A 13,246-nucleotide genomic window follows, 5' to 3' on the forward strand; every position below is an offset into this window, starting at 1 on the left:
CGAGGAAACTTTATAGCTTTTTATCGGCAAATTGGGTGCCGTTGTCAGTGATCACGATATCTGGGTTCCAAACCGATTGATTATCTGCCTCCAAAAGAACTTCCTGCATTAGGTTTCTGTGATTGTGGCAAGGGCCTCGGCTTCTACCCATTTAGTGTAGTAGTCAATCACTATTATTAGGTACTTAAGTTGCCCTAGGGCCATAGGGAAGGGCCCAAAAGGTCGATTCCCCATACTGCGAATGGTCGCGAAGTTGTAATGGGAGTTAGCTCCTGAACGGGGACCTTATAAAAGTTTCTGTTCTCCTAACATTTGACACATGACTTGACGAGTTGCATTGAGTCGTGGATTATAATCGGCCAGTAGTAACTGGCTCTCATAATGTTTTGGGCCAAAGTCTTGCCACCCATGTGATGGCCACAGCAACCTTCATGCACTTCCCTCAATAGTAATTCGTTTTCGGGTTGGAGGCACTTCAGAAGTGGTTGGGAGATGCCTTTTCGATATAAGGTTCCCTGGATTATGGTGTACTTTGCGGCCTCCCTCTTCAGTCGCTTCTGATCAGTTATGTTCTCTGGGAGCTCACTGTATTCCAAGAACTGTCTGATGGGGGTCATCCAGTCAAAAGTTCCTTGCATGTCTAGGAGTAAGGCCACTGAGGGATCCCTGATGGCCTCATGGATAAGGGAGTGGTTTCCTCCCAAGGATCTAGTTCTGGCTAGCTTTGACAATAAGTATGCCCTGGTGTTCTTTTCTCGATGCATGTGTTGAATTGTAATACTGTGAAAATTTTTGCCCAATTCCTTGGCCTTCTCTAAGTACTTCTGGAGCAAAGGGTCTCAGACCTGGTACGTGCCATTAATCTGTGACGTGGTGACTTAGAACTCACTCTTGACCATTAGACTTTTGACCCCTAGTTCTTTGGCTAGGGTAAGTCCTGGTATGATGGCTTCGTATTCAGCCTAGTTGTTTAACACCAGGAACTCATACTTAATGGACTGCTCGTATAAGAGACCTTCTGAGTTTTTCAGGATGATTCTTGCACCACCAGAGGTTTGGTTAAAAGCTTCGTCTATGTGGAGTTCCCGTTATTGAGTTGGCAGGTCGGAGGCGGAGTTGGCTATCTCGGCCAAGTAGTCCGCCATGGCTTGGGTTTTAATGGCGTGCCTCTGTTGGTATGCAATGTCGAACTACGATAGCTCCACGAACCAGGTCATCATTCTTTCCGCCAGTTCGGGATTCTGTAACACCTGCCGATGGGCTAGTTAGTACGGACCACAATTTGGTGGCTCTGGAAGTATTGCCTTAGCCGTCTCAAAGAGATGAGCAAGGCGAAGGCTAATTACTACAGCTATGAATACCGTATTTTCGTGTTCTGATATACTCTGGTAATGAAGTATATCAGAAGTTTCTTCTTGTCCTCCTCTCAGATGAGGGCTGCCCCCATGGCCTCGTCATAGATTGCAAGATACAGGAACAACAGCTCCCCACCTGTGATTTTGCTAATATCAGTTGTTCTGATAAAAGCTTTTTAAAGTCTAGAAAAGCAGCTTCACATTCCTCTATCCATTGGAAGGTGATCCCTTTTTTCATTAGGTTGAAGAGGGGTTTTGTTCCGAGGCCCCTAGAATCAGGAAAGGGCAGTAAATCTCTCAGTCAAGATTCTGAAAATTAGACCGGTAAAAATCGCTCTATAAAAAACCGGTAAAAAAATAAAAAGATAGTTGGAGGCTCCCCTATGTATGGGTTGTAATGCTCAAATCCTCATCAAATCGAAAAGATTCAATGCGTATCTGGGACATTTAACGCTGGAGATGGCGCAAGCGGACTTTTCGAATTGATCCGATTTCCAGGGCAGAGCCCTGATGGATTTGACCCAAGGTTTTCCTCGCCACTGGGCCGCTGGGTCTAGAACCCGTGCCCGCAACAATTCCTCTTACGGCAAAGATAGATACTCATATGCCACGTCGCTTTGGTTCATCTTTCCACAGGAAAAAAAGGGATTCTAAAAATTTCTTTTTTTAATTTGAACATTTTTACTTACTAAGTAAAAATTAGTCCTTTTTTTATATTATCAAGTGTAATATCTCACTGTACATATTGTAAGTAGGATTAATTAAAAACTTGTAAGGAAATATGTTGTATGATAAAAAATCAGTTCTTCAAATTGTGCCACTTGTTAATTGTTGATTGGATGGTTTATATATATCCTGATCATTATTTTCATAGTCATAAGATTGATAGCACCACCCGTACTTGTAGGTATCCAACTTGCTCTAACCCAGTTAGGATAAGTTGGCAATCTAATCCGTGGAGAATAAAGTTAGATTCGGGAGTCGAGCCAATCTTACTCGTTTAATTCAAATCTATCTATCTATCTATTTATCTATCTATCTAACTATCTATCTATTATAATTTATCTGTTATCCATCTATCTATTATCTATTATATATAAAAAGAGAATTCAAAGTAGTGTTATGATGATTGAATGATACATCAATTTTTGAAAAACTTTCAAGTGTACTGGTACACCGATTTTCAGTCATTTTTAACTGTTGATCTTAATTATAAAAAATATACATAATATATATAATTAAAATCAATGATTAAAAATCACTGAAATACCGGTATACTGGTATATTTGAAAACTTTCCTAAGCTTTTAGGCAAAAGCGGATCTAGAGGGGCGAGTAGTGGCAAGGGACGAGTAGTGGCCTCATCCCCCCCTCCCCCCTCCAAAATTTTTAGGGAATTATACTTATATATAATATGTGTTTAAAGAAATAAAAAATATTGTGTAATTTAGTAGTTTTATGTATATTATTTTTTACTATGTGATCGATTTATGTCTCGCTTATTTAACTTACTAATATTTTTTATTTAACCAATTTAATATCATACCCTCAAATTTTTGTACTTTTTAAATTAGTTTTTATATAATCATCTCTATATCTATTATTAAAAAAACATATGTAACATTTATATTATCATATAAAATATTAATAATAACTTACATAGTTATGTTTTAGTAATCACATTGTGTACTAAAGATTTTTTTATAAAAAAATACTCATTTTTCTTTTAAATGTATGTTGTTAAAAAAAATTATAAAGATATTATATAAGAGTATTGTGTCTTTCACATAATCAATAGTTTATAATTTGTTTATAAATTTTTTAAAATTTTAAAAGAATTAATTTTAATTAATAAGATATGTTATATTATTTTAACTAAACACACTATAAATTATTGATATTTTGTTATTTCATAATGTATTATTGATATTGTTATGTTTTTTTTATATAACTATCATGCTAACAATAAAATTGTGAAAAAAAATTTATAATTTTTTTAATATATATTAACCAACTCAATAACTATATATTATGTCTAAATTATTTTTATAAAATAAAAAAATATAACAAAAATAATTAAAAAGTTCGTCTAAAATGCAACCCTTTCATATTAAAATTTTTAGATCCATCTCTATTTTTAGGTTTCATATAAAATTACCATATTATTCAAACAACAACATAAAAGAAAGCATCTATTTTAAATACATTTATACTACCATAAAAAATAGTATTTATATAATTAATTTAACATTAATTTCATAATTTCACACACTAAATTATTTATTTCTAAAAATATATATAGTATAAAAAAATATTAATTTATATCAATAATCTGAATTCTAATATTGCATATTCTATTTGGAGAATAAATTTTGTTTTACAAAAATTAATTTATCTCTCTATCTATCTATAATATATAAAAAATAAAATCAAATAACCCAATAATTTATTGACATATTAGATAACTTCTAATATTGCCACGTAAACATTTTAATAAAATTATTATTTTATTATTTTCTATCATCACATTTTTTGTGCTTCTTATGTAGTGTTTAATCTTATTTTTTAATATTTTAATTTTTTTATTTCTATGTAAATTATTTTATACCTTTAATAACAATATTATTTTTATTTTTGATATAATTGTGCTTATCAATTATATACTATCTCTGTCATATATATATATCACTTTTTTTTCAACAATTTATATTATTAATATTATTTAGATGTTATAATAATAATGTTAAAAATACATTATGCCATAATTCATAAAAATATAGATATTATTTTTAATTATTGAAATATTATATTCCTATTTCATTACATCTAATAGCTTTATTCTTACACTAGTATTTAAATTTATTAAACATATATATTAGATAATAAACCCTTTCAAACACTAGAATATATATAATGTCTTAACAATTTTATCTAGACTTAATATTAATTTTTAAGGTTTCGTTATTAAATACTTTCTTATACATAAAAATTAATTCAGTTTAGTTACACACAACCGGCAGGTTAAAATCTAGTTATTAATATTTTTGCATTCATAAAAGTATATATATGCATGAGTGAACAAGTAGCGATTTAAACCGAAGTTCTCTTTTACATAGGTACATAGTGTCACTAAGCTAATAATTCAATTTGCTAATAATACATGAATATTTGATATTATGAAATAAGGAAGGACCAAATATTGTATGAGTGGAAATAATTTTTTTTCCTTTTTCTCGCAGATTAGATCGGGTAGGATTAGGTTGAGAGCTTTAGGATGTGAGTTAGTCGGATTAGGATGGGGTTTAAATCCTACCTTACCCTACCGGTTTAAATTCTACCTTACCCTACCCCATCCATGTCACGCCTACGTATACACAGTAAAAATAAACCCAAATACATAGAAAACAGATAAAAATGCAAAACTATTTCTAACTTCTAGTCATTATGATAATACTTCTTATATCACTCACCTCGTTAATCTTCTAAAGATGTTGGTTACCAAATTTGTCCTTCAATATTTGAAAATGTCAACACAATAATCCCTCAAAAAGAAAATTAAAATTGACATTTATCATATGCTTTGGATTTTTCTATCACAACCTTGCATTTTTCATCTCTTTTTCTTACCTGCAAAAGAGAAGAGAAAAAGGAAAGATGACACCATGACTCTGAATTGAAGTAGAAGCTCGTTTGAATATATTGTTCAGAAATATAGTATAGAGTAATCATATACCTGGCAAAAAATTGTCCTAATTATTATTTTATTTTCTATGCACAAAATAAGGAGTTCCGATCAAATAAACCAAACACACGAAACTAAAGAATTACCTCAACTTGAGGAATTTTGCCTCTAAGCAACATATCAACACTTTTGTCTGTCTGCAGATGGAAAGCATGAACAAGTTAAATTCAACTCTCATATGAACATACCAAAACTTGAACAAGCAACATATCAAATTAGCAACACTTTTGTATGTCTTTAACATGTTTTCTAGGGTAAATAACTTAACAAGTTGTTATTAGGATGCCAAGTAAACAAGTCATGTATCAAACAATTAATTGGGGCTTGTACCAGTGAAAGGTACACTGGGAACGACTCAATGTTAATCAGGTTATTAATGTGCCAGCAATTAATATTTATTTTTATTTTATGATTGCAAAGTCACAATCAGAATTTAGCTGTCTCCGAGACAGGAGTTTTTCACGATCAACAGTAAAATAAATAAATAAATAATAATAATGATGATGATGATGAATTAGCATACCTGATGTGTAAGCCAGTAGTATCTGTCTCTCATCTCGATCAGGAAATCAAATGTTGGAGGAGCTTTCCTTTCAAGAATTGTCTTTTGACAATTTCTTGCTCTAGCTTCTGCATCTCCCAGAGTAACAGCTCCTATTCCACCAATCTGGCAAAACAAGAGGAGGTGAATGTTGATGTTACACTCTGCTGGGTTGCATAATACACACAATTCAACTGAATAAGCGTTATAATTTTTTTGGCTTAATTGTGAGCTTCTTATGAAATTTCTACTACAGCATAAAAATCAAATGCAGTCTCAGGCTCTTTTAATAGAGGGAAACAATTACAAATGAGGAAATAAGTGAAAAAAGAGAGAATGAGGCACTCTCACAAGAAAGGCAAAAAAATAAAAAATAAAAAATAAATCCTAAGAGCTTGAGCCATGTAATAAGGAATATGGATATCTCTGCATATCTAACAAATAAACACCCTCTAAAAAGAGTTCATTTGAAGAGCAACACATAAATATGCAAAGAAGAAAAAGCAGGTTCAGAAGAGGCAGTTATCTTGTCCTAAGGTATCTAATAGCCACAATTAATCCTATCATAAATAATGTCATTTCACACAATAATCTAATGAATTGCATGTTTTTGCCACTTAAAACTTGCAGGTCATCAGAACAATACTCGCAGCAAATTTTAAAATCAAATCACGAATGCATAGCCAAACTAAATCAGAACAAGTTTGTGAGTTGTCTAGAAATTTTATAACTGACCCATTTGCCGATCAAGAAAGCAGCTAGTACAGCTAAAGCTTACATCCAAGAATGTACAGGTAGTAAAGTTAGAGTGCCACGTATTGAAGCTAGAGTGCTCAAGTTCTTGAAAGAGAGCGACAACAAAATCTTAAATGTTATTGCCACAATAATATTATAATGTAAGGATTAAAACTAACCAGATCTGAGAGTGTTCGATTCTTCATGATATTCTCAAGCTGTTGTCCATGAGCAGTCCCAATAAGCATGATTCCCCTCTCAGCAATTGATCGGCAAGCATGAGCTTCGGCTTCTGTGCCAATCTCATCAACTATAATCACCTGAGGCATATGATTTTCTACTGCCTCAAGCATCACTCTATGTTGCATTGATGGCTCAGGTACCTGCATCCTTCGTGCACTCCCTATTGCAGCATGCGGAATATTGCCATCACCTCCGATTTCATTGCTGGTATCAACAATTACCTATGACATTTGCAAGCATTCATTCTATCACAAACTGATCTACAATATATATATATAGACACACAAAAGGTGTACTTTGAGGAGAAAAGAGTGCCATAAGATACAGAAAGTCAATGTACCACTCTCTTGTGAAATTCATCTGACAGTACACGAGCAATCTCTCGTATAACAGTAGTCTTACCAACCCCAGGCCTGAAAGAATAAGAAAAAAAGGAAATCGGTTATCAAAATTTACAAAGAAATTTAGACACTTTACTAAGCTGTGAGACTGAGATGAGCAAGTTATCAGACCATGATAGATGACTTTTACTATTAATAGATGATTTCACAATGAAAAATTAGAAATCCCTAGAGTAAAGGGATTCTATCATATTTTCCAATAAACAACCACAAACAAAGAATCCAATCCTTAAAATGTTTAAATTCAACTCCAAGTGGCAATTGGATGAAGCACAACCACACAGTTGTACAAATATAATATATAAAGCAAACATGAAGAAGATCATATCAAAATTAATTTCTTATCTAATAAATGATGAATCACTTTCATAGGGAGCACATTTGCACTTCAATTATGAACAATATCCACCAATCTCATAATATCAATTGAAATTACTTAGTACACCATATGGGTAGTGTTGCTACACCTTCCCACAAATAAAATGCTCTTCCAGTATTGAAGCAGGTCATAAACCATGTCAATCTGGCCACTTACTGCCCTTCCAACGCGGCATGTCAAGCCAACTATGCCACCTTTCCTACTCCGTATTGCAGATATTCTGTGCAATGTACCCTCGATGCCGGCTCTATTGTCCCTGCCGAACTCTCCAACAGCTTGTTGAGCATATTCCAGCTCTTTCACAGTTACCTGGCTATACATTTGTCAAGAGATCACATAACCACTCCAAGGCAAATTTCTTGTTTGCAAACTTAATTTTCAATACATTAGAAAACTTCAGCAATTAATTTTTTTCATATATTCAGCTTGAAAATAATGCATATTCTTAAGGAAAGTTATAACAATAAATGAAGAGATTTTGAATCCAAAAATAGGAAGCAAAAGCATGAATAACTAGAATGCATGCATGGTCACCTCAGACTCCCTTATATATTGCCCTCCTTCTTTACCAAGATAACGTGCCTCTGGCAAACGACCCAAATCCAATATAACCTAACAAACACCAAAAAGAGCATCAAATTACTGCCATATGGCCCATATCATGATAATTAAATTATATGCATTAAGGCAAAAAGCAAACCCTGAACCAAAATGAAATATTTTCTAATTAAAAAAGCGGAAAACCGTAAATTAAATAGGAATGTAAATTGAGAAGTGAGGTAGTGACCTCTAAGAGTTGAGCCCTGTCCGGTTCATTGAGGAGATTGTCATGCAAATCGGATGGAAGAATCTGCAACACAAGACCTAGGTATTCATCGATAACAATGAAGAAATGAATTGTTTCAATGGAAAATCTAAAAAGTAGTAACCTGTAAGAGAGCTTGGAGATCATCGTTCTGGGGAAGAGGGGAAGAAGCGGGAAAACAAGATGCTCTAACATGGAGATTGAGGTAAGTTGGTGGTTGCAACCGAAGAGCGAAGTTGAATGTGGTAAGTGGAATTGGCTTAACATTCAGATTCCACGGATTCCATGAAATGGATAGGCGTGCTGCCGCCAATGGTTTCCCAACAACCATTTTTTTGGTTCCTTCCACTCCCTTGCTTTATTTCCCTCCTTTATCCTCGATATTATTCCAAGGACAATTATAGCATACAGATGTGTTTGTAAAGATATGCTCTTTTGTTCGATGTGAAGCTGACACGTGGATTTCTGCTGGTAATTGGAGGAGCAGCTCGCAGACCTTTCTGAACAGCTTGCAGACGTTGCAGGGCTGGTTTACAAAGGCTCCACATTGTAGCTAAGCCGGTGGATGGAGAGACCAGGTCAGCTTGAGAATCCCGTTGAAAGGATGTGAATGGACTTATCGTTGTTGGGCTTTGTTTAATTCCTAAAATGTTACGATTGGGCTGGGGTTGTTTGATTGATTAGGATTTTTTGATATAATGGACTGTAACCGGAAATAAAAGAGAGAAAATCGGATAATAAATTCAAAACTTCTATTTCAATGTTGGGGATAGGCCCCAAAAGATAATGGATTGATCCATTTAGATCATTGTTTTGAGAAAATTGTTTCTTTTCCAATCATAGAAAAAATCTTATCGTATATAGTTTCCCATGAATATGTGATAAACCACATTCTTTTAAACTATTTGGGATAACAAATAATAAATATGTTTAAGTAATTCAATTTGAAATTTAAATTCGGTGTTTATATACCACATTCTTTTAAGCTATTTCTTTTATGCTTTACTTTACACTTTTGTTGTTATCAAAAGATTTTTGTGATTTCTAAAAAATTAATTAGTAAGTAAATTAACAAATTACCAACTTGTGTACATTGAATTAAGTGTATTTTATTTCAATCAGACTAATTAATTTTCTTGTTAATATTTAGTAGGTAACATTGTATTTGGAGTAAATCGAATTAGGCTATTTCAATTTATGTAAGTATGTACAGCAGTTTCCAGACAAAGACGAGGCTAAATCGAAATAGGTTGATCAGATTTACTAAATTTTTAGCAACATATGTAAATGGAGCCTGGCTAATTCGATTTAGTGTTTATAAATAGGTGTGGAATCCGAATTCTCCATCATAGTGAGTCCCACAATGGCTAGTGATGAGAGCTTCTTGGTTTTGGTACACTATAGAGGGTCGATTACGAAAAAAATACGTTTCAGAATTAAGTTTACGGATAAAGATCTGCTTAGTATCTTCATTAGACATTGGACGAGTTTCACGGAGTTTAGGGATAATATAATCCAAAAACTTGGTCTACAAAACATGAAACAGGTGGAGAAGTTATTCTATAGAATTTTGATTTCGGTTTTGCGAGACGATGTGAAGTATGATTCGTTCGTCATAGGGAGTGTTGAAGATTTGGAAGTTTTGTTCCATTGTCGTTGGTAATTTCTGGAGGTGAGGACCCCTGAGCTGTTGGCCAAGCTTGTGGATATTATCTCTATCTCAGGAGGTTCTAACCACATAGGAGATCAGTGGAGTAGCTGAGTTTCAAGTTGGACAATAGTTTCAGGACAAAGACGAGGCAGTGTTGAGTGTGAAGACGTACAGCATCCGACGTGGGGTTGAGTATAAAGTGATGGAGTCTGATTACTGCAAGTACCATGGAAAGTGTAAGTATTTTGGCAATGGGTGCATATGGTTGATTCGGATCAGTCTCCAGCAACGCAGAGGCATTTGGGAAGTGAAACGGTACAATGGACCTCATCCTTGTCTGGCCACTTCGATATCGAGTCTTCATAGGGGGATCGATTACCATGTGATCTTGACGTTCATACTCCCTATGATCAGGGCCGATGCTGCCGTGTCGATCAAGGTACTTCAGAACGTGACAAAGGCCCATTTTGGTTTCAGACCGACTTACAAGAGGGTTTGGATGACTAAGCAGAAAGCTGTGACTTAGATTTACGGAGACTGGAAAAAGTCATATAATGAGTTGTCGCAATGGTTGCTAGGCATACAAATCACGATGTCGGACAGTGTTGCAGTATTGAGGACGAGTCCAGTGCGACTGGGTGGCTAAGTGAGTGAGGAGCAAGCATATTTCTACAATCTTTTTTAGACTTTTCCACCGTGTATCGAGACGTTCCGACATTACAAGCCACTGGTTAGTATTGACGGGACCCATCTGTACAGGAAGTACAATGGAACACTTCTCGTAGCAATTGCGGAAGATGGGAACTCCAACATCATTCCTGTCGCATTCGTACTTGTGGAGGGTGAGAATGTGGAGTCGTGGTCCTTCTTATCCCATCTTCGACAACACGTCACGTCTCAACCAGGCATTCTTGTTATATCAGATAGAATCAACAAGATCAAGGCTGCACTAAAACGCTGTATTTATTTATAACTTTATACGCGGTATCATTATAGTTAGAGGACTTCAACACGGATTTGGCCATCAAAACCTTGGACTCAACTAATAAGATGAGATTATAAACAAAAATTTTAGTTATATTCTGTTATTTTTTTTCTTAGAAATCGTTATATCTTCTAGCCGTTGTTGCTATTCATAAACCGTTACAAGTCGTATCGGTTTATGTATTGCAACACCTTGCATGTAATCTACGATAATTCATAGCCAATTATATTAAAAACTCTAAAATCGTACCAGTCATAAGCAAATATAAAATGTTGCATATTTGTATAATTTAGAGAAAATTTTATTTAATAATATAATTTATCATTATAAATAAATTGATATATAGATAGATTAAAAAAAATTCACTTCGATTTGGTGCGTCGATTTAGTGATATTAGAGATATAAAGTAGCTTTGTGCCTTCTCAAAGAGAATAATAATAATAATAATAATAATAATAATAATAATAATAATAATAATAATAATAATAATAGGGATAAAAATTAATTAAAAAATAATAAAAAAGAAACAACTAAATAAAATTAGAAACAAATAATATTATCATAAATAATACTAAAATATTTTTTATATAATTAATTATAGATGTTAATTTAATCTTTTTAATTTAGTCATTTTATTTAAAATATTTTTTATATCATTTACATGACTGAAAAAATATTTAAAAAATAAAAAAATAGTAAAAAAATCAATTTATTATTCTTTTTTATATATATTTTCCAAATAACTTTTTAGATGACTCAACAAAAGGTTGGATTAAATAAATGCATTATTTGTTATTTCTCCTCAAAATGTATATTTTGTCAAACTAAAATTAATTTTAAAAAATAAAAATATTGTTTCTTTTGTTTTTGGTTTATTTTTTATGGGTCAAAATAATAATTTATTTTAACATTTTACATCATATTTCACTAATTCAATATGTTTATTTTAATGTTATTTTAACCCAAAAAATATTTTTATACTATTTTAAAATTATTAGGATAGGTGAACTTCAATAAATGAGACATTATAAGGCTTAATAGTTTTGAAAGAGGATTGATCCCAAGATCCAAGTGCCCAACAGTATAAAGAAATGGTTATCTTTTACCAATTTTGGTGAAAAAAAATGCAACTACTATTGAATCATTCACCCACTATCGAAGTGAAGAACCAACTCAAGTGTTTCGGCCTTTTTTTTTTCGGCCCAAACAAGGTCCATGACAGCAGCATCCAACCCACAGAACGCGTCAGAACACCGTCCAACTACACCCTACCAAGCCAGCTCCTTCGCAGCTCCTGTGAGCTCGTGGGACCTCCTCTGAACCACTTGCACATTGTAGCGTGGAACCAACACGTGTCCATACGTGAAATATAATAAAAAAATATGTATATCTGTACGCACTTTCATCTGTACACTAGTGCGACCCTTATTCCAATTATTATTATTACTAGTATGTCAATAGATTTTTTATTTAAATAAATATTTTAATTACTTAAATAAATAATTATAAAAATTATGACTTAAATTCGTTTTTTAGCCTTATCTTGTATACGTGTAAACGAGAGATAAGTTTAAGACTAAGAGACACTTGTATATAAATACGTGAAAGTTTATTTCATTTATATTGTAAACAAGATAAATTAGGAGACAAATTTCAATAATATTTTTTATAATTTTTTATTTTAGTAATTAAAATATTTATTTATACAAATGAGCTCAATACAATAAAGTGGAGTGACAATAAACCAAGTCTCAAAAAATCAACATCCAACAAAAATAAATAAACAAAAAATTATTTCTAGTATCATCTCTAACATAGCCATTAACAACAAAAAGGATCCAACCTATTCCACTCTCTAGAGCTGGTCAAAGATTTCTAAAAAACCTCTTTTACACCCGCTTCCTTGTTATTAAAGATTCGTCCGTTCTTCTCTAGCGAAACGTTCCAAATAATGGCAAAAAAGCAGATGAGCCACTTGTTGCGCTCCTCTTTCCTGTTAACGATACATGTCCAACTCTCAAAGTGTTCTTTCATTGAATCCGAAACATACCACAACATTCCAAAGTCAGATAGTCATTCACACCACACCTGGCAAGTAAACTCACAACCAAGGAACAAGTGGTAAATATGTTCAACGTCTTTTTTACACAATACGCACATGTTATCACCATGTCTAATAATTCCCAACCTGTGCAATCTTTCTTTAGTATTAACTCTTCCTATTAAAGCAAACTAAATAAATAACTCCACTCTTGGTGGAACCAAACCTTTTCATATGGTTCTGGTGAAACTAAAGATGGTGATATCCTTCGGGATTGTTTCTAACTGCATCACCTGCACAAAAGAGTTAGTTGAAAAAAAAAATACTTTCTTTGTCAAACTTCCATGCAACTCTATCTTGTGTATCAT

General features: G+C 33.2%; 1 protein-coding gene across 2 annotated transcripts; it reads right to left on the reverse strand.

Annotated features, from left to right (window-relative positions):
* Positions 1-4,779: 4,779 nt before the first annotated feature.
* Positions 4,780-8,772, reverse strand: LOC112711130 (uncharacterized protein ycf45). 2 transcript variants are annotated; one of them, XM_025763705.3, is made up of 9 exons: positions 8,325-8,772; positions 8,183-8,245; positions 7,930-8,007; positions 7,484-7,704; positions 6,956-7,028; positions 6,552-6,836; positions 5,620-5,763; positions 5,183-5,233; positions 4,780-4,981 (listed from the first exon to the last, which is right to left on the reverse strand). In XM_025763705.3, the coding sequence occupies exons 1-9, from the start codon at positions 8,529-8,531 to the stop codon at positions 4,910-4,912; spliced, it is 1,194 nt and encodes a 397-aa protein (XP_025619490.1). In that variant the 5' UTR covers positions 8,532-8,772; the 3' UTR covers positions 4,780-4,909. The 2 variants fall into 2 exon arrangements, with proteins under 2 accessions (XP_025619490.1, XP_025619491.1); XM_025763706.3 differs by having other exon boundaries at positions 4,780-5,087.
* Positions 8,773-13,246: the final 4,474 nt, after the last annotated feature.

The sequence above is a fragment of the Arachis hypogaea genome, chromosome 9, assembly GCF_003086295.3.
Source record: "Arachis hypogaea cultivar Tifrunner chromosome 9, arahy.Tifrunner.gnm2.J5K5, whole genome shotgun sequence".
NCBI classification, from domain to species: Eukaryota; Viridiplantae; Streptophyta; class Magnoliopsida; order Fabales; family Fabaceae; genus Arachis; species Arachis hypogaea.

Bases quoted from the DNA above. Each gene is read 5' to 3' on its own strand.
- LOC112711130 (XM_025763705.3), bottom strand. From the start codon at position 8,531: ATGGTTGTTGGGAAACCATTGGCGGCAGCACGCCTATCCATTTCATGG. The intron at 7,029-7,483 runs GTGTAGCAACAC...TTATTCTTTCAG, and splicing joins AGCATTTTATTTGTGGGAAG to GCCTGGGGTTGGTAAGACTA. The intron at 5,764-6,551 runs GTTAGTTTTAAT...TTGTTTTGCCAG, and splicing joins ATCGAACACTCTCAGATCTG to ATTGGTGGAATAGGAGCTGT.